The sequence below is a fragment of the Fukomys damarensis genome, unplaced genomic scaffold (genome assembly GCF_012274545.1).
Source record: "Fukomys damarensis isolate Sample0158 unplaced genomic scaffold, DMR_v1.0_HiC HiC_scaffold_39, whole genome shotgun sequence".
NCBI classification, from domain to species: Eukaryota; Metazoa; Chordata; class Mammalia; order Rodentia; family Bathyergidae; genus Fukomys; species Fukomys damarensis.
In genome coordinates this window covers 80,329,459-80,350,966 of record NW_022900951.1, presented here as the reverse complement: position 1 = coordinate 80,350,966, position 21,508 = coordinate 80,329,459, and the positions used below count along the sequence as shown (strand labels likewise).

Below are 21,508 nucleotides of genomic sequence, written 5' to 3'. Positions count from 1 at the left end.
CAATGACAAAGCATGATATAAGCATGTATGGAAATGTCAAAGTGAAGCCCATTAGTTTGTATAATTAATATGCATCAATGATGATGATGATGATAAAAGAATTATCATTCAAAAAATCTATGTCATTAAGTATGGCTTAAACTTTTAAACCTGAAAAATATTTTTAAAGTGGTTTAAACAATTTCAACTATTAAAAACAAACCAGTAACAGCAACAACATTCACACAAATTCAATAAACATCATAAATCACCTAACTTTGAGAAATGCAATTTACTTATGTCCTATTACATAAATTAGCTGCCAAATATATCCTTAAGTACTTCCTCTATGGAATTATTTACATTATTTATCAAGAAGAAGTTGGAAACATCTACTGAAAATGACAAATTTGTTTTTAAAAATATTGATATTTAGGCTTTCTCTCTAGCGATAACTCGCTGAGCCATTTGCTTAGTAAGACCAATTCTAGATTACAATGTCACCTGCATATAGGAAAATTCTTACGTTTATATTCACATTTTTGTTAATGTGAACAAGAGCTACATTTTCCTTCATTTATAACAGTTGCTCTCTATATCGATTCATCGTCTATGAGAATTAAAGCATCTATAGATTTTAAACTATCAGTTGTTTTGTTTGGTTTCAACATTGCAACTCTTAGAATCTGCTTTGTAGTTTTCCCTTTTGATCTTTTAAAGCTAGAGTTTAACACAGTATACATGAGATGGATGAAGCTGGATCCTTTGAAACACAGAGCTGGTTATTTTTTGTGTTGTTTAAGCAAAACAGTCCAAGGCTATTAAACATTTTCAACCCTGAATATCATACCATGTCAGGCCTCTTTCTCTAGATGCATATTTATGTGTCTGTATCTTCTTTTATGTGACCTTTTTTTTTTCTTTTGAGACTGCACCAGTTTTTCCATGATTCTTTCTTTTCCAAAGGATAGACAGTCTGCTTTTTCCCCATGCTTTCTATCTCCCTTCTAACCCTTCCTATGTTAAATTGAGCTTCATGATGACTGAAGCTGTGAATGTTTATTCGGTGATATTTTACAAAAATCTAACATAATGCTTGGTGTAGAAAACCTGTTAAATAAGATTTTGTTAAGTTATTTTCAAACGTCAAGGTTGGATTTCCTTTGTTTCACAGTACAAAATTATTTTATTTTATATTTTATTTTTTTCTTTGGAATAAAGTAGAACAATTCCAGGAGTGCTAGAATAGAAGCACATAAACATCAACATTTGCAGGACAACAAAAATAATAATACAGCTGCTTGTTTTGAAGCAAGTAAGTGAACAAAAAAAATTCCCAATTTATAAATCTTGGCTTAAATTCCCTACCTGTTTACTAAAGTAAGAAAAGGCCAACTATTTACTTTTAGATACAAGAATGATTGTTACTTCATGTTCATCAAGCTGTCAATGTGGAAAAAACACACATAGTGACTGTATTCACAGTCAGGAAATTCAAAGAGAAAAGGACCTTGTGTTTTATATTCCTTCGCTTCTTGGATTTAGCCTTGATGGAGAGTGAAAAGGCAGACTGAATAGCTTGTGTTTATATAAATCCTAATCCACGTGACCTCTGACTCTTCAAGTGACTGAGTGAGTGAAAGCAAGCACAGGCATTGTGCCAAACTGTGCATAAATGCTGTCACATGTAAGGCAAGAGGCAGGGTGACACAGAGAGAGCAAGTCACAAGTTGTCAGAACTCTAAATTGAAGTTTTGTTTTTATCAGGGACCTAGAAAATCAGGACCTCATGAAGCCATGATCCTTATCCAACACCCCTCATACATACTGAGGGCAGAAATCAGGTGTCCATTGCAGCCAGCCTTCAGATTGCTTTTTGCATGTCCCCTGCCTCCACATTAGTCCACCCTGGGAGACTTTCATGTGATTGACAGTTAAGAGAGATCCTTGAGTGCAAGATCGTGCCTTCATCACCATCTTACCCACAGTTCCCAAACTTGAGTCTCCCAGGGCTCAGCACAAAGCTTAGTAGGTGTTTAATAAATGTATATAGAATGAATAAATGTTGCTTTGGACAAAGCTGCAGCTTCCACACACTGCGTGGTTGCACTCAGTACTGACCCTGAAGATAGGAAAAACCATACAACTGATGCGGTAAGAAAATGTTTCTTGTTTATATGGCTGCATCTTGATCTTTGGCTGATCTAAGCACAAAAAGAGCTCTTTCAGTTCAGAGAAAGAAGGTCTATGGTGTGTGGGAGAGCTTAGAACAATGAGCTCAATTGATAGACTGGAGATGCTCTCAGTTTCTGAGAGCCTGGAAACTCCATCTATAGATCTGTCCCAGAGGGCAAACGCAAATACGGGCAGATGGAAAACACAAATGTCTTGGGAACTGGCTTTTGGTTCCTCTGAGGCAAAAAGTACATTCACTCTGTAGCACCCTGAATCAATTCTCCAAAATATGGTTCTGTGCCCTTGTTTACTAGTGCCTAAAAATAAGTCTTTGTCATATTATTATTCTTTTTGTCTTAAAGCCATCAAACCAGACTCACTTGCAGCATATTAATGTGGCAAAGAAGAAATGAGATTACACTGAAAGGACTTTCAAATGGATCTCCTTAATTGATGACTGATTTGTCACCTCCAGCAATTTAATGCTATATGCCAGGTAGACTAGGGGACTAAGCTATTCAAAGCAGTAGATTTCATTAATTTAACACTTCTCTGCCATGGCCTATTTGTATTTACAACATAGCTCCTGCCATATCTGTTCTGCCCTAAAACATTAAATGTTTAAACTTACAAGCTGGATATGATGATGTTTAACTGTTGCCCCAGCTGCTCTAAAAGTTGACTCAGGAGGGTAGCTTGAACCCAGAGGTTTGAGGCCAGTGTGTGAAACACACTAAAACCCCATCTCAAAACAAAACAACTTTAAACCATTCATCTAGTAGCTCCTAGATATAATTAAGTATTAGTCATGTACAAAGTACCAAGGCAGTATAATTCTTTCTTTTTCTCTTAAATTATTTTATTGGAACATTTTAGGTATACAATACATTTACATTCATCATTGGGAACTTGTGCCTTTACATGATGTATCTTGGTTCTTATTTTATCCCCATTCTCCTGCCTTCCCTTCAACCCACCCACCCCTTCCTATTTGCAAAAGCTTTGTTTCCATTTATTTCTTATCTCATATTTTTTCCTTTCCCCTACCCCTCCCTCTTCCCCTATCCCTTAGTACCTTTTCTTCCTATTTCACATAATCATTCATTTTAATCCTTATTTACACAAGGCAGTACAATTCTTAAGTTCTACTGTGAGGTTGGAATAATTCAAAGGACACAATGTTTGACTGAGAACATTCTTAATTTTATTTCCTTTAATTTTATAAAATACATTTTGTAAGATAAGTTTCTAAAAGTTTATTCTTTATGTGTGTTAAAATTGCAATTCTATATCAGAAATAAAGGAAACACTTTCAGTTGATTAACTTTCTTTCTGTGTGTACATGTGTATATGTATACATGTGAGGTTTTCAGGGAAGGGTTGGTTATTCATTATGTTATTAAATCAAAACAAAACACAAGGTATATATTACTTCACTTTCCTTGATCTTGATTGGTTTCTTATAGAGCCTTTTCCCTCTCCTCCCTTTATATAGCCTGGAAGCTCATCTTGTATTCTGATCTAAAATACATACCAAGTCTCTTTTGTAAAGATATTATATCTCCTTAAACATTGGTAAAACCACTTTAGGGGAAAAGAACAACACAATTCTCTAAAAAAAACGAACTGCAGTAAAATTCTTTCCTTCAGTAAGAATCAATCTGACATATTTTGTTTAACTCAAAGTTAACAAAAACAGGAAGAGACTGAAATCCAGAAGCTATTCAGGTTTCAAACTCTTCTTTTTCCATGGAAGTTTTCCAACTGAATAGTTGACAGCTGGTGTATTCTGTTATGTAATCCATACCAGGAAAAAATAACCTCTGTTAAATCTAACTCTTAACATGCCAAGAAAACATCACTAAGAAAAACAACCTCTCCTTAGCTGGAAAGAATAATCAAATAGGCTAGTCAAGTTGAAAATCAAATTCACCAAATCTGTTTCTGTGAAGGGCAGAATACTTTGTAGAAAATTCCAATAGGTTCATGGAAGTAGCCAATTTTATTTATTTAATTTTATTGGCCAATTTTAAACATTGTGATATTTACTGTTCAGCTTTCCTTTTTTAAGAAGAAATACAATCGACTCATTCTCCAGACCTTTCTGATATAACCTCAAACAGGTGATAAACAAATTGTAAAATATGAAATGTGCATCATTCTGAAACAAGTCAAGATCTTCAAATCTGACTTCAAATATGACTAAATGGATAAAACCCCATGAAAAGAGCACCATTGTGAAGATATGACAGAGGCCAGAGCACACAATTATTTAACAGAAAAAAAATGCATGCTATCCAAAGTGTTATCTATCCTGTGTCTACCAGAGGGCTATCTTGGGTTACACCATTAGCCACCAGTAACTGTTGCTCTGTAGGCCCGTCTTGTTTTTTTTTATTTTTTTCTCAGTGAGCTAGTTTCCTTCTGTTCTCAGCTCCTTGGAAACCACGGGTTGCCATGGTAGCTGTTATGAAGTGGAAGAGAGTGAGAAGATGCTGACAACACCCTGTTTCTCTTCCTAACTAGGTATAAGGCCAGATGCCTCCTTAGTCTACACAGACACTGTGCTCCCTTATTTTGTAAGTAACATTGGCTGAGTTAGGGCTTAAAGTAGTCCATCACCATTGGGGTCAGAGCTCTCTTTTTGAAGGCGAAAGATCCTTGCTTTGACCCCCTTCTCCCAGCTGCATAGGCAGATTTGGGCAAATGTTCTTATTGTTTTGCTGGTATTTTTTGTCTTCTATCTTCAGTGCTAATAGAAAGATAAGAATAAGTTCTCTGTTTTGCATGCCAAGAAGAATAAATTTGGCCACTATAGATGGCAGGGACCAAAGACATTCCTTCTCTCTACCTGAACATCTTTCTTTCCACTTTGTTTCCATCTGTGGAAGTGCCCTTGAGATAGAAGTACTTCCAAGTCTTCAGAGATGCTTAGAATTTGACTTAGAGCTTCCATTGCTTTGCAACTTGCAGTTGGGGAGTCACATTCTCAGGTATTTACCATTTCTTGAAGGAAAAAGCTGTGAAGCAAAATGACTAAAAGAGGTACATAAGAGGGAGAGTCCACACAGAGGAATTAATCCCTGTTAAGGCTCTCCTTTTTTGTTACACTCAGCAAGTAAGAAGAGGACCAGTCAGCAGCAAAGGCAGAGTTAAGATGGGAGACACAACATAGTAGGCTATGTTGTTAGAGCCTCACTATTAGGGAAAGGGGGATTTCTATGGGAGATCAGAACTTGGTGCCTCGGCCCATGAGTTTAAGAACGGCAAAGTTGTAAGTAGCAGCAATCATAAAGGTGAGCTGTAGGGAACAGAAGAGAGAATATGAGTAACATTAGAAAAGGAGACGCTCCTTCCTCATATCGTGCTTTGAGTAACAAAATCACAACAAAAGGGCCAGGGATTTACCTCAAGGTCCTTAGTTTGACCCCCATTACCCCCACCCCAAATCATAACTAAATAAAGGAGGAAATTCTATTTTGAAAAGAAAAACACAACACATTTCAGGATCTGTGTTCATACACTTGAGTAGAAATTCTCTTTGAGATATTTCCTTCCAATGGCCCAGGACTAAAGAACTGAATCGATAAAGATCTATGTCACACCTATGCTCAGCCTAGCCCTGGGATTGCCTAAGGGAAGTGAACAAGACACCGGTACTGTCACAACCACATGTCTGAGTGACTTGTAGCTACAGGCTGTTTGCTGTAGACACATAGCCATAGGATGGAGCACAGTCCTCCTCTGCTTAATGCATCAATCTATTTTATAAAGTGAGAAATCAGCGACAGCTGACTTTGTATAAAATCCTCAGCAGTAGGGGAGATTCTGTGAGCTCATCCTTGTCTATTCACTCTTATTCGATGACTTCAGGTAAACTGCTGCACTGTTTAGTGCTTTAGGTTTTTCATCTCCACAATGACTACACTACACTGCACTGCATCATTAAATCTGCAGGACACAGAATTGTTTTATAGCCATAACAGTTCTAATAATGGAGATCTTTCCAGTATTTCCATGAGAGTATCTAAACCCATTGGAAAGCATCCAAGATGGATTAATGTTCATAGTATATAGAATGCTAGACTATAGCAAATCACGTTTAGTAATGTCTCAATGTTTATGTAACTGATTGACTAGGTCATGCTGAGAATCAACAATAATTTGTGACTACAAAGCACTAATGATATTACATGATCTGCAAATGGCTATGAACCTCTTAACTCCTTTTTCCTTGCACCATTTTTATTGTTCCTCTCTAACTGCTGAAATCTTTCTGCCTTGCAAACACAAAGCAGAAATAGATAACCCTAACCCTTCTTCTATCTTCCCAGTAGTTTCTCTCCAACATTTCAATTGTGGAAAGAGTCTATCTTCTTGCCTTTCAGCATAGCTACACCTAAGCTATCCTGGGACTCTTTATTTGGTGAGATCATTCAAAGACAACTCACCAGAGAAACCAGTGTGGCTGCAGCCCCGACAAATGCAGCAATAAACAGGTGGAAGGTCATTTGGAACTGTAGGAAAATGCAACAAGGAAAACTATGTCTTGCAACAGCAAGAAAACACAATCCACTATAAATTGTGAACGCAGGTTTCTGAACATGCTGATATTTTTGTGTGTTAACTATGCAACTCTAAATTTTGGCTTCTCTAGGCTTCCCATTTTTCAATTTACAATATAGCTCTTTGTGACATAGCACCCAGAACACAGGCATTTCGTAAAATAGAGCAATTCTGCCAAGTAATCAACTCTTTCCCTACAACTGTAGCCAGGATCTCAAAATTTAAGTTCAAAACCTTGTTTTCAAAGAAATTCCTTAGTACCTTTCTCCCCAAGATTTACTTCTTTTTTTCCATTAAGTTTACTGGTACATTTTAGGTATACAATATAGTTACATTCATTACTGGGATCTAGTACATTTACGTGATGTTTCTTGGTTCTTCTTATTTTCCCCCCTTGTCCTGCCCTCCCTTCACCCCCTCCACACTTCAATATTTACAAATACTTTGTTTCCATTTTTTTCCTTTTCTCATTTTTTCGTCCCTTCTTACCTATCCCCTATGCCTCCCACTTTCCCTACTCCTTTAGATATTTTCTTCCTATTACACAATATCAATTATAAATTTTGAACCTTATTTAACCTTTTAGTTTTCACACCAGAGAAACTATACAGTCTTTACATATGTGCATTCTATTAATTTTACTTAAGAGTATGGCCTCTATGTGCATCCACTTAGCTATAAATGTCTCTAGTTTCTTGTTCTTTATGGCTGAGTAGTACACCATAAACACACACACACACACACACACACACACACACACACACACACACATCTTCTCTATCCAGTCTCCAATTGTTGGGAAATTGGGCTGTTTCCAAGTTTTAGCTATTACAACCTGTGCCACTATAAACATAGGTGAGCATATATCACTGTGGTATGATTCTTTTAATTCTTTTGGTAAGATACCCAGCAATTAATTGGGTCTTTATTTGGGTGGGTCTGATTTTTTTGAGTTCTTTATATTTTCTCAATAGTAGACCTTTGTCTGCAGAAAAGCGAGTGAAAATATCTTCTCATATTGTAGGTCGTCTCTTAGCTCTGTTGGAGGTTTCTTTTGCAGTGTAGAAGCTTTTCAGTAGGATGAGATCCCAGTTGTTGATTCTTTGTACTAGTTCCCATGCTACTGAGGATCTGTTCATAAAGTCTTTTCTTATGTCAGATGTCTTCAAGAGTTCTGCCTAATTTATCTTCCAGCAAGTTTAGTGTTCCTTTTTTAATATTTAGATCTTTAATTCACTTGGATTTTAGTTTAATGCATGGTGAAACATAAGGGTCTAGTTTTAATTTTTGGCAGGTTGAAATCCAGTTTTTCCAACACCATTTATTAAAGAGGCTGTCTTTCCTCCAGTGAGGATGGTTGGCTCCTTTGTCAAATATGAGGTAGCTCATACATCTGGAGTTGTTTCTGTATCTTCTAATCTATTCCACTGATCCTCAGGTCTTTTACTTTGCCAGTACCATGCTGTTTTTATCACAGTGGCTTTGTAGTATAGTTTCAATTTGGGGAGTGTGATAGCCCTTGCCATGTCTCTGTTGACTAGTATTGCTTTTGCTATTCTGGGTCTCTTCTGGTTCCAAATGTATTTTTGGATTTTTTTCTCTAGTTCTGTGAATATACTGTTGGGATTTCAATTGAGATTTCATTGAATCTATATAGCAGTTTTGGAAGTATGGCCATTTTCACTATATTGTTTCTTTCTACCCAGGAACAAGGGATGTCTTTCCATTTTCTTATATCCTCTTTAATCTCTTTTTTCCAGAGTGTTGTAATTCTCAATGTAGAGGTCTTTTGCTTCCTTTTTTAAGATTTATTCCTAGATATTTCATTTTTGGATGCTATTGTGAAAGGAATTGTTTCCCTAATTTCTCTCTCAGTGAGTCTATTATTTGTATACAAGAAGTCAATTGATTTTGGGGTGTATACAGCTATTCTACTGCATCTGTCAATTAAGGCTAGAAGGTTTGGCAGAGTTTTTTGCATCTTCTATGTACAGTATCATATCATCAGCAAATAATGATTGTGATACCCCCTGTCATGTCTCTGTTGCCCATAATTGCTTTTGCTATTCTAGGTCTCTTCTGGTTCCAAATGAATTTTTGGATTGTTTTTTCCTAAGATTTACTTCTATTTCCTTGCTTCATTTGTGTATATCTGTTTTCAATAAAGTATTTTCCTTTTCCAAATGTACTTATTTTACCTCTCATTGAGATTAACTTGCTCCAATTTGAAAGTTTTATAGAACTGATGTGTGTTTCTGTGCATAGTCCATTCTCTTGATGAGGTTTTTAACTAAAACATGAAAATTTTCATTTGGGGAATTTTATGATTCAACTCTATCTCTGCTTAAAGCTACACATTGCTCTTTAAGGAAAAGTGTTTTAGAGCAGAAGTTATTCTATGAAGCTCAAGAGAAAATAAGTGTTTTTAGCCATCTATGTTCATTGACTCAGGCATAGTTAGCCACTATTCCATAGAAGAGTAATCTTCTAATTCAAAGTATACCAAAAAGAGAAAGTTTAGTCTTTAAGGTTAAAGGCCACAGGTAGAAATTTCTATTGTATTAGCTATTCCATTGTAAAATAACCCAAATGGCCCACTCACCTCAGCTGTTTTGCAGATGGACAGGAGGTTGGAGCCACAAACTTTTCCAGGGAAAGCATTCCATGGGAGAACACCTATGTACAATTTAAAAATCAACCATCGTAAGCTTCATGGAGTTAGGTGATTGCATGGAGACTTTCCCCCAGAGTCCTTCCTTCTCTAATTATCCTGGCTATAAAGTTGGATCTTGCCAACAATCAGGATCCTATTTTCCAAAGTTTTATGTAAAAAACAAAGGTGTTATACAATAACTGATTTCTGAAAGGTGTTACTTTGGGGCTGAAAATAGCAGTCAACCAGAGCATACAGTATGAACAGCCACAAAACTCCCACCATTTCCAAGGTCCCTTCCCAGGGAAGAAACCACTCCTGTTTCAGCGGGAAGGGGTTAACAAACTACAATGCACGTGGGCCGGAGATTTAGCTCAGCGGTTCAGTGGCCTGCCTTGCAAGAGCAAGGACCCGAGTTCAATCCCCGGTACCAAAAAAACAAAAACAAAAACAAAAACCAAAAAAAAACAAACTACAATGCACGCATTCGTCATCTTATATTTTCCCCATAACCACCACCCTCCTTACGTTAAGAAAAGAAACAAATACAGGTGTTTCCATGGCTGGTAGGGGAGCTAAAGCACCCATATCCTAACTCACCATACATTCTGGCATCAGCACAGAGACTGCCTATACTGGCAGAGGTCTTGCTGGGGAAGGCAATAGACTGGCAGGTAGTCCATGTGTTGAAATAAATGTACACAGGCACAGCAGAACAGGCAAACACCAGGAGCCACACAATGGTCAGGGCATAAGTGATGCCCACAAACTAAAACAATTGACACAGAGTGGTTAGAAATCAGCATCAGGCTGCAGATATTGATAAACAAACCGGGAGATCCCGGAATGGCTTGTGCCAATGAAACCAGACTCCAGGGAACTCCCCCAAATAAAATTAGTGAGCAGAACACATCTGCCAAGTGTTACTGGCAGTATCTACTAGAAAACTGTCCCCAAGTATGATGGAAGGAAGGGAGGATAGGGTAGGGATTGGAGTAAGGAGGATCCCTTGGTTAGAGAGGCTTCAGGGGACTTTTTATTTGGCAAATATGGTGTAAAGAAATCAAAACAGATCTGGAAAGAAAGTCGTGCCATTTCGTGCCTTAGACTGAGCTTAGAAATTGTTCCTTGTTACAGGATTTTTGTTCCCTAGTCATTGAATAAAGCCAATAGGATATTTAAATTTCAAATACAGAAACCTTTCCAAGCCAACTGCTGGCCACAAAAAAGAAATCACTACAACCTACACATGTTCACGTCCCAAAAGTTCTTTCTTTTTTATTTCTCTTTTTGTGGTCCTGGGGATTGAACCCAGGACCTTTACATATTAGACAGGTACCCTACCACTAAGCCAAATCCCCAGTCCAACCCACAAAAGATCAGAGACTGAAAACAATGTGTGTTTTAATAGAAGCATGGATAACTTGCAGGAAAAGATAAAACATTAAAAATGTAGATTTACTCTAATTCCCTCTGGGACCTCCAACAGTGTAGGATTCCAAAATATTGTGCATTCTCCCTTGGAGTTAATTGGCCTTCCTTTGAGATCTAAGATTTAATCCCAAGAGCAGCATTTTAGACTTATCCAGTCAGACCCACTCTTGTGGTCCCTGCTAGGAAGGGAATAAATCGACACCAACAGATGTCCATTAGAAATGGTCTGATTGTACAAAGCATCCCAGAAAATTCATGCTTTTTGTTTTGATATAAAATTTCTTAGGGAACCTTTAAAAGGTGAAGCTAAGCCAGCTGGGCACCACGTTCTTCCTGATCATCTCATTTGGCTGTAGCCATCACTTCCTCACTCAAAATCCAGGCCCCTGGAGAGGACCCAGCCTTGGGTGGGGATGAGACCACAGACTCAAGCCCAATTGTCCCCCACCCCTTGTTATTGCCACAAAATCCTGAGGATGATCACCTTGTCGGGATGTCCTAGCCATTTTCCCAAACAATGACACACCCGCTCCAAAGAATGAGCTTGATGTTGGCCTCTGGAACCCCTCCCCTTCTGGCCCCCTGTTACCGTTGCGCTCAGGCCCTTGCCGCAGATGGTAGTCTTGTAGTCGCCAAAGATCTGCCTGACTGCACCGGTGGTGTAGAAGCCCTCAGCCAGCAGGAGGGCCCCATAAAGGAAGAAGAAAGAGGCAGTCCCATAGATGACATACTGGAAGGCATGGATCCTGCAGTAACAGACAAAAGAGACCAATCCTATTCATTGAGAACCTAGCTCTTTCCTCATATATAGCATCTTTAGAAGAATCACTGGCATACGTCTTTATGCTTTCACCTTATCTTTATTGAAATAAGTGAATATAGTTAGCAGGTACCCAAGAGCACAGGCTCCTCCTGCCATCCCTTTCTTAACCTACAAGCTAGAGAACCAGGAGGGCACTCTTATCTTTTGCCTGAACCTTCAGAGATGCTACCTTATAGGAAAGAGGAGCTATACAAAAAGGAAGAAAGCTAAAAGGACATTAATCTAACTTGCTCTGTGATCAAGAGTTCAGTACTAAGCCTGAGCAGATGTAAACAGTGTCAAACCAAGAATAGTGAGCCTACTCTTTCAAGTCATCATGCTTCCCCTGTGTTCTCCATACCTACCATTGTGGGGGCAACTCAAGCAACACTGACCATACTTTTCAGAAATTAGAACATACATGAGAAAACAAGGATAGAGTAGGAGCGGGGTGGTAGACAGACAGATCTCCCCATTCTGAATGTGACACTCCTTCTCCCTTCATTTGAGAATTCAGATGTGGCACAGTTAGACTCTCTACACAGAAGCAAAACTCAGGAATCGTATCTGGCTTCAGCCTCACCCCCAACTAGTTCACAGAGGTACTGAGAAATTCTGTATCTCCAAGAGGAAGGGGGAGGGGGGGAAAGCAGAAAAGTCTGTGTGAGACAACAGGTACTTACACATTGATGAGATACTCATAGTCCTGGTAGTTTTTGGAGAAATACGTCTCAATTAATTTTTCTGTGCCAGTGAGGGCTTCATGTCCACAACCACAGAACAGTGCCACGCCAAAGAAACACAATCCAGTGGCCACCAGGGAAGCAAAGGGGGCCCCTACCAGACATCTTGCACAGCACTCTAATAAACCTGGAGAAGAAGGAGAGGAAACAGTGAGGAACACACAATAGGGAACTCATCCACTCAATACCTCTCTGCCACGTGGGCAGCCCCTGTTCTCCCAAGCACTGAGAGATTGGTCACCCTGAAGTCCAAAAGCAGGAGAATCTAGAAGTTTTGGCTTTTGGCATGTGACACTGACCCAAAATCCTAATTTTGTTCTATTCTTGAAAATAAATCCGTATTGTTAATTCCCAGTATTTATGGTTATTTTTAAAATAATTCAGTATTTCAAGTAGTAAGCCAGAGAGATTATGTAATCAGTCCCTCTTTTCTTCTTGCTTCAGTGTATTTGCTTGTTTTAGTCACCCATCAACTATTCATGGGCTATTTACTATGTGCCCAACATTGTGTTGTGTGTTAACATGGGCTATGGAGACAGAAAAGACACAGAATTGGTCAGATGGAAGTGTTTAGATTACTGAGTAAGAATTAACTAGGTACACCTAATATTTTCAACTAATAATTCCAGGCAGTGAAGTAAGTGATTACAGAGGGTAATTGTAGTTGGAGTTCCAGAATTAATGAGTACAAGACAGAAATGTTGGTATTATCAGACAGACTAGGAGCCTAAGGAGCATATCAGGTGGAGGAAGTACTGAAATTTCATGATCCTGGATATCCTGAATGTTGTGTATGTCTGTTGCAAGAAATGCTCAATTCTTAGTCTAGATATATGTGGAGAAGTTCAAAGAGAAAGGCTTTTCTCAATTGTCTATTTTGTTCCATAGCAGAGCAAGAAATGATGATGGGAATATTGCTATCACTCATAATAATAAAAATGCAGGGTTCATGATTTTTAGTCACTTTTCATGGTTGTCTTGCCTTCTGTACTGTAGCTTGGCCAATGTGCCTACCTTTAGTCCTACACTAAGATTCTGTCAATATGACTGCAAAGAGATTTTAAACAAGTCAGTAAAGCAAGAAATGTCTTTCTGGTACAAGGAAAACACACCAGGGCCTGGAGACATAGGGGTTTTAAAGTGTTAAAAGCCTCAGAGATCCCCAGACCTGGTAACCCTGCCCAGTACCAGTGCTTCTGAGAAACAGGAAAGCATACAAAAAATCATAGGCTCTAGAAGCAGCTGTGTCCTGAGGACTAGTCCCCTTTTCTAAGGTGTCTTGTGCAATGAAGCTTATCAAATGGCAAGTAGATGACTGAAGAAATGGGTAAATAGGTGCCTCCCTCTGGCCTCTGAGCCATAACCCTGCGGAAAAAAAGAAAATTTAGTCACTTCAGACAAAAATTCTTAATATATGTTATATGTACATATACATGCATCTCTATATAAACCATATAATGTATAATAATGTGTGTACATGTGTATAATATGCAATGTATATATGCACACATGTTTTATATACATATATACTTGAGTTTATGTATCATATAGTATGCAAACACACAAATAATCAGCAAACGTACTGGAAGGGTGCTTTTTTGGATAAATATGTGGTTCCTTAGAAAAAGAAAATAAATTCCATTAACTGCTTAGATTTGGGTTTTTATATCCAAGCATTTCTCCAAGCCAAACTTACTTATCTATACCAAAGTGCTAAGAAAAATAGGAGTCTTTTTTTGCCCCTAATTCTACCACAGTTTCTTTTTAGTCTTGAGTGCTTGAATATGTGGAGATCCATGGCTGCATTGCATCAATGTGAACAGATTTTGAAGGACCACATTATCTTGATCATTTGTCTCTGCTCTCACAGCCACAAAATGAATGAATCCTGTTACTCACCATTCCCTGAAACTGCTGCCCTTCCCTACACTTCAAAGAGCCTCTTCTTTAAAGATCCTTTTATTTGTCATGTCAGAGATGAAGCTTAGAAGCCCAAGCCAAATATATGTAACCAAACTATGTTCTTTTCCTTTTCCATGAACTAAATTAAAGTACTGCTGCCAGAAAACTTCTTCTCCTTGAGAAACAGTCAATTTGTAGTTGTGTTGCTGTGAGTGAAGGCTGAGATTACTCAGCATAAACTTAGTAAGAGTGCCTCATCAGTACTGCCCTGTGGGGTGTGTGTGTGTGTGTGTGTGTGTGTGTGTGTGTGTGTGTGTGTGTGTGTGTGTGTGTGTGTGTGTGTGTGTGTGTGTGTGTGTGTGTGTGCACTCACATGGGTTTATATGTACAAAAAGGCATACATACATGCCAGAGAGAAAAAATAGAACATCTGAAATTGATTACTGTTTTGAGACTACATTGTAGAAATTGATCTTCCTCTTTCTCAAGATACTAGATGTATCATGGAAATCAATTAAAGGGGCTCAGAAGTGAACAATACTACTATTTTCCTTCTCTGCTTTTCCAATTTCTACATGCTCTTGAACTCTTAGACTGTTCTAGGAAAGAAGGTTTCTGTAGCCTGGGGTTGGGGAAAGAGAAGGTCAGTGATCTCGCTGTTCCCTCTCACCACCACAGGGTCAGGGCTTGGACAGAGCCCTCTATAGCTCCCTTAGACAAAGAAGCCTTGTTTTCCCCTGAGATCTCAGGAGCCTCATTGGCATTCTGCAGAGGCCTACAGGCCTGAGTGTGGGGAGGGGGTCAGACCCCGGGAACAATGGTAGGACTGTTTGTTTAGCTCAGAGTAAGGAGAGCCACCCACCCCAGCAAGTGGCCGTCCTGTGCCCACTCAACTCACCCTAGCCCTTTCACCCTGGGAAGGGCTAAATGGTGGTGCAGGTGTGATCAGGGATAAAGAAACTAGAACTCTTGCTAGCCAAACAGAGCATTCCACTGTGGGTTTTAGCTGATGCACTCTCTATATGATACATTAAGGATGATTTTCCTCTCACCAGGTTAAATAACTTGTCTTAAAGATGAGAGGAAAATCATCCTTTGGTGTATTATTGATCCCTTGATCATTATTCAAGTGACCAAAATATGTCATGTAGTATTCTTACTGGGCGACAAGCTTTGGAAGCAACTCTGGATCACCAAGCTGATGCTTTCATTATTTACATCAATTTTTCTCTATTTTCTTAGCACTCAGATAACTTAGCACCCCTTTTTCTGCTCCACTGTTGCTCAAGCAAGAGAAAAGGAATTCATACTCTTAATGTGTCTGTAATGCAGAGTCTGAAATAAATGGTCTTAGGTGAGTATGTCACTATTGAGCTATAAACAATTTAACAGTATCAGCATAAGCATTAGATGTTCATCTCTTCTCAATTAATATGAAATATTTGCTATGGGGCATTTAATTTCTGCAAAATGAAGAATCTTCGTCCAACTAAATATCAAATTCTGAATTTCATTTGCGAAAAACTTGTTACATGCAAGAGATTATCTTTTCATCAAAGTAACTGACAATTGAAACATTCTGAGAAACTTCCACTGGATTTGCTCTGATTTTTCCTAGCCAAAGAAATGAACTTGGGTATGTGTAAACAATACCCTAAAGCCACAGCCCGTCCATTTCAGAACTCCTCATAGTTCAAAGGATCTGAGCTGGATTCTGGAAGCTTGTGAAAAATTCAAGAGAAGTTCCTTGCTCTCTCAAGAGACAGTCTTATACTTTCAAGCTAAATACAGACCATGACATGGTAGAGTAGACATAAAAGAACCATACATTAATAATATTGCCCAATGCAACCCAATTGGATTAAGCTGCCTGATTTTGATGAGAGATCATTGAGAAAAGTAATGCCCCTCTCCAGTGTTTTCCTTTCATTTCTGTTTATATGGATTCAGGACAAGCACTAAATACATTAGTAGTGACCTAGAGACAATGAAAAACAGAAGGGAATTAGGAGGCCCAGTAGCTTTCCACAGAGGAATTGCAATCTTGTCTGGGAGAAAAAAATTATAGCTGTAAACAAAAAACAAAATTATCTACAAACAAGTGTTCAAATGGATATAAGCAAGTCCTGTAGACAAAAATAAGCAAAGAGAATGAATCAGTTCTGAGTTGACTACAATTGTCTGCAAACTCCCCAAACAAGTCTAATCAATCTGTAATAGAACTTCAAGCCCTGCTCACCAGTGTTCTCTGGTAGAGATAAACCGAATCCTTGTGACTTGATCTAGGTCTATCCTAGTGACTGTGTTGATCTTGATGCTGTCTCTTTAAGCATGAGCCAAGAGCTCCCAAGCCCTCGCTCCTTTCCCATGTCCTGGGCACGCCTCAAGGACTAGCTCCATGATGGAAATTCAGTGTGAATCTGGGAACTTATCAAAGGGAGGAGAGGAAGGGCTTTCATAGAAAGGAATGGTAGAAAGAGACCAATTGTACCCTGCACAATTCCCAGCTTGTCCCTTGAATCCAGCTGACAAAGGGAGAGATAGAAGAACCCTATACAATAGAGCTAAACAACAGGCAGGCTCATTGAGTGAGAAACTGGCCCCATCTCCCTAAGTCTCTAATCTGCACTACAGTCTTACTCGCCTTCCAGAATCCACCCCTTAACCTCACCCCATGAACAGAGGCCTCCTTGATCAGGGCATATAGCAGTTGACAGGGCCAAGATACTAGAGCAGCCGTGACTGGCACTAGAGATGGATGGGGATCACTAACTGGGTTCTAGGAGTAAAACAACAACCATCAGAAGGCACTAGTGACAAAGACCCTTGCTTCTAGCCTTATTCTGGTCTGAAAAGACCTGCCTATAATCTTGTCCTTTCTACATGATATCAGCACTTATATACCACACTCAGGTGCTAGAAAGGAGTCCTGTAGTCAATGGGGTCTGGGAATCCAAGCCTGCAGGGTAGTCAAGTCATGTACGCAAAGTTCAATCAAAAGGAATTACAATCTCCTTTTCAGAAAAGACTTATCATCATGGGAACAGCATTCTGGACCACCTTGATTTCTATACTCTTTTATACACACACACATATACACACATGCAAATTTCTGTGGAAACATCAGATGCTAAAGTACAAGCTTGATTGTTGAAAGCTATCCTTGGCACATTGACTCCAATTTCACCATTGATAGGGAGATAAAAGAGAGGTACCTGGCACTAGAGACAATAGTAGCTGCATCTTATTCCTTAGGTCAGTCTCCCACCAGTTTCTCTTCCCTTCTTGGTTGAAGTGTGAAGCTGATTTGAGGCAACTTGTCCTCTTCTTTAATACCATTTCACAATAGTCAAAGAGAGATTAATCAATCAGTATGTGTTGAGCTTTTGATATAAGTTTGGCACTGGGTAGGGCCTGTGAGCAGGAAAGGAAGGGAAAACTAATTCATTTGCCTTACTAGCTGATGTGAACCTTCCTGAGCATGTCACTGCCTTGATTTAATCTTCTCTAGATGTGAAATTCTGTGAAAGGGGAGGGTATGTCTATGTTGCTTTCTTTTAAATCAAAGAATTGCACTGGAGGGATGATTGTCAAGGTTTCAAGATGATGCACATAAAAGAAACAGGGAAAAAGATGCCACTGGCTGGGGTGCTAGCTTAATGGGTTTGGAGACTACATGTCTCCTCCCACTCACCTGTCAGGATTGAGGATGTTACTGCTCAGATAGATCCAAGGAAACAGTCAATTGTCAGGCTTCTCATGTTCTTAGTTCAGAACCATGGTGTAAGACTCTTGCAGCAGGGCAAGACTTTTAATCTGCCTGACTTTTCCAGAGCTTTTCAGGCTCTTCAGGGCCAAGGTGAGAAGTTGGATGGGGAAGGTTACCCTTGATCATTTAGTCAGTATCTCTGGGACAAGTAAGGGAAAATGCTGGTTTAGCTGTGGTTTCTTTTTATCTCCTGGCATTCTTGTGGCATTCTTGCCACATTGATAGGATTCCATCATTCTTCAGGCATTTGGTAAAACTAGACCTCTGCTATGTCTCCATATTCTTTGTTGTTGTTGTTGTTGTTTTGTACAGGCTACACCCACGTACTCCAAGCTAGCCAAAACTACACTGCTCAGCAAATGGTCACTTTTGGAGGAAAGCATTACAGTCTGGTTACCAAGGTATCAGCCACAGAATTGCAGAAACCAATGTTTTGCAGTTAAAAATAATGACAGTTAGTTACTGAGCAGAGAATAATTAGCTAGCACTCTTTGGTTCCTTTCTTGCTCGATATTCCAAAGAGTCATTTGGAACATCTCTCTTCCAAGGTGGGACAAAGTTTAATGTGCTATCACTTCCCTCACAAACCTTCTGTGCAGACACCACTGAACTCAGTGTTCCTTCTTACTTCCAGTTCTAAGGAATTCTATACAGTGAAGGTGGTGAGCTTCTTTCTCCTAGAGATGATTAAGCAGGAGTGTGAATGTTTAACTGGTGTTGTAGAAGTGAATTCTGCATTGAGGGTTGGCTTAGATAACTTCTAAAGTTACTTCCGATCCCAAATTCTATGATGTAATTTATCTACTGTAATGATTAAAAAGTATTACACTCTACCTCAGAACTCATAGCAGTGTAGCACCTTGTTAGAGGTTACCCATAATTCACAAAGTATTTGAGATACTCTGTTATTGAATAGCTGAAAACTCAGTGGCTACTGCATCATGTGTACCTGGTCCAAGTATTGCTCATTCCAGGAGCTGGGACCCAGTATATAACCTCAATGTGCCCTTATCTGTGGCAATCTTACTCTGGAAGAACTTATGCAATCTCTATAACAAGAAATTGTTCTTGTTAGCACCTTACTTGTTCTTATCTTTTCTTCAAGGCTTTTATCCCCTGAAGAAGTAACATTTAACTTTCTTTTTTACCCCCTCTTTGTTTTGAATTTATAACCTACCCAATCAACTGCCCTGATATTAGATATGGGTCTTGATGTTACTCAGGGCAGGATTTGTATTCCTCAACATTCACCGCATACCTGGCCACACTTTATTGGTCAAATGATTCTTACCCAAGCACAACAAAAAAGCGTGCATGGAAAATTCAACCACCTTGAAAAGAGTATCATCCTCTACATATGTTATTGTATAATAGGCAGTGTTATCATGATTTACTTTATAATGCTTTCCCATTCTCAAAGGACTTCCACATCATGATAATTTGATCCTCAACCTTGAAAGAAGACAACATAGTTATTGCTCTCTTCTTTTTCTAGATGATGAAGTAGTCACTCACAGTTACCTACTCAAGGATAGACAATTCATTAAATGCAAATATGGCATTAGAGCTTTCTTGGTTTAACTCTTCATCCAGTGTTCTACCCTCTTAACTTTCATACCTGAATACATGTTTCACAGAACTTTCTCAGTGATTCAGGATGAAAGAACCTAATGGCTTATAACAGGTTATAACTGGGAACCTTCATGGATCGTGTTGTCATCTGCCTGGTATTACATTTGATAGTAAATATGTGGGCCAATTGAGTCTTAGGTCATTCAGGATATGTTTAAGCTGCTAGCCTTGTTCTGCCAAATGTAAGCAATTCTACATGTCTCTGTGGCATCCTGTATGGATAAAGACCCTTGTGTTCTGTAAACCTTACTTGATATATCTACTACCATATAGCAGAAGAACTCTCTTTGTTCACAAAAAACCTAGAAAAGCTTCCACTTTTCAACCAATTCAGGAAGAATGCTAAGGTCCTATTGCTGCTTGTCGCAGCAGGGATTCAGGCTAAGTCCTATGATACTGACAAGAAATGGCCACTGATATCTGTGCACACGTACACAAACACACACAGCTTCCATGTCTGTTCCCCACACTAAAGCCACTGAGGACTTGACTTTCAATTCCTGCACTTGAGAATGGCCTCTTTAGCCATGGCCTACCCTGGGTCCAGCTTGCCCAATTGTCCCAACTTCGTACTGAGACCCAACAGGGTCAAAATTATGTATCAAGCAAGCAGTTATGTCATACATTTGAGTGCTAACACTTCATTGCCTCCAGTAGAAGCAAGGGTCCCATCTGATCTACCCATAACGAGGGCCTTAGAATCAGGGGGAAAGAGAAATTAGAAGGAAGTGAATGGGAAGGAAGACACATGACCACAGACAATCTTCTCTGCACTCTCTCTCAGGATCCGTGTGACTCCACACATGCTGCTGGAATTTTTGGCAATACAGCATCATGCTCAGTATAGCAGAGAAGGAGTTAATCTAATTGAATGCTAAGGAATTAAAAAAGAAAACAAGTACCAAAACACAAATTTAAACCACTGGAAAGCCCCCAAACCCCAAAGCTGGAAATTATCTTGAGAATCCCTGTGCCTGCTTGAATCTTGGATGCTAAAGTTGGTGAAACTCACCCATGTCTTTGGGACTCTGAAGCCAGTAGCAGCCGGCTGGCTAATCTGCTTTGCGTCTGACTTTGTTCAGCTGGTAGGATCCTGGTCTCTCCAGTCTCCTTCTTCACTCCTTTACTTTTTCTCTCTGAGTATCTTTGTCCTCTTCTCCTGCAATGAAAAGGGCTTTCTGATTGACAGCCAACCCCCTTAAAGGGACAGACTTGTTTTCCTCCTCCTCCTCTCCTCCTCTTCTCCTCCCCTTGTCCCCACCTCCTTAGGGATACTCCCTTCTTTAAGGGATCCATCTTCTCTTTCTGCCTTTCACTGCCAGTTGTTTTGTTTTCTTTTTCTTCTTTTTCCCTAAGATTTCTCAGGGATTTCACTTTGCTGCAAAGGACATCTGGAAATATGTACTGGAGGTGGGAGTAAAAAGAAGAGTCCCTGGAAGCATCCAACTGCTATGTGTGTCTACTGGTTTGGGGTGTGGCAGCACAAGCAGGAAAAGCCATAGAAGTGGTAGCAATGACAAGAAAGTCAGGGTCAAAACCCTACATGTTATCTCACAGAATTCTTCCAAATCTGTCCAACCTATCCCTTGCTCCTGGTTGCCCTTGGCCTTCTCCACCTTTCTCCTCCCCCTACTTATTAACAAATAAACACTCCTCCTCCCAGCTCTAGAACAAAAATAATGCCAGATCTGTCGTTTTAAATAATTTCCTCCAAACCTTTCTCCTTTTCACCGGAATGTGGACAAAATGCAAGTTAATTCCATGAATACATTGCAACCAAGCTGGAGGATAGAATTGTAATAATTTCAGAGATAGGATAACAGAGAAGAGGAGGCTAATCCCTTTGTAAGTAA

General features: G+C 39.3%; 1 protein-coding gene across 2 annotated transcripts; it reads right to left on the bottom strand.

Annotated features, from left to right (window-relative positions):
- Positions 1 to 3,673: 3,673 nt before the first annotated feature.
- Positions 3,674 to 20,814, bottom strand: Plp1 (proteolipid protein 1). Of its 2 annotated transcripts, none has more exons than XM_033760193.1 (7): positions 20,668 to 20,814; positions 12,293 to 12,479; positions 11,292 to 11,553; positions 9,974 to 10,142; positions 9,323 to 9,396; positions 6,606 to 6,671; positions 3,674 to 5,455 (listed from the first exon to the last, which is right to left on the bottom strand). In XM_033760193.1, the coding sequence occupies exons 1-7, from the start codon at positions 20,669 to 20,671 to the stop codon at positions 5,384 to 5,386; spliced, it is 834 nt and encodes a 277-aa protein (XP_033616084.1). In that variant the 5' UTR covers positions 20,672 to 20,814; the 3' UTR covers positions 3,674 to 5,383. The 2 variants fall into 2 exon arrangements, with proteins under 2 accessions (XP_033616084.1, XP_033616085.1); XM_033760194.1 differs by having other exon boundaries at positions 11,397 to 11,553.
- Positions 20,815 to 21,508: the final 694 nt, after the last annotated feature.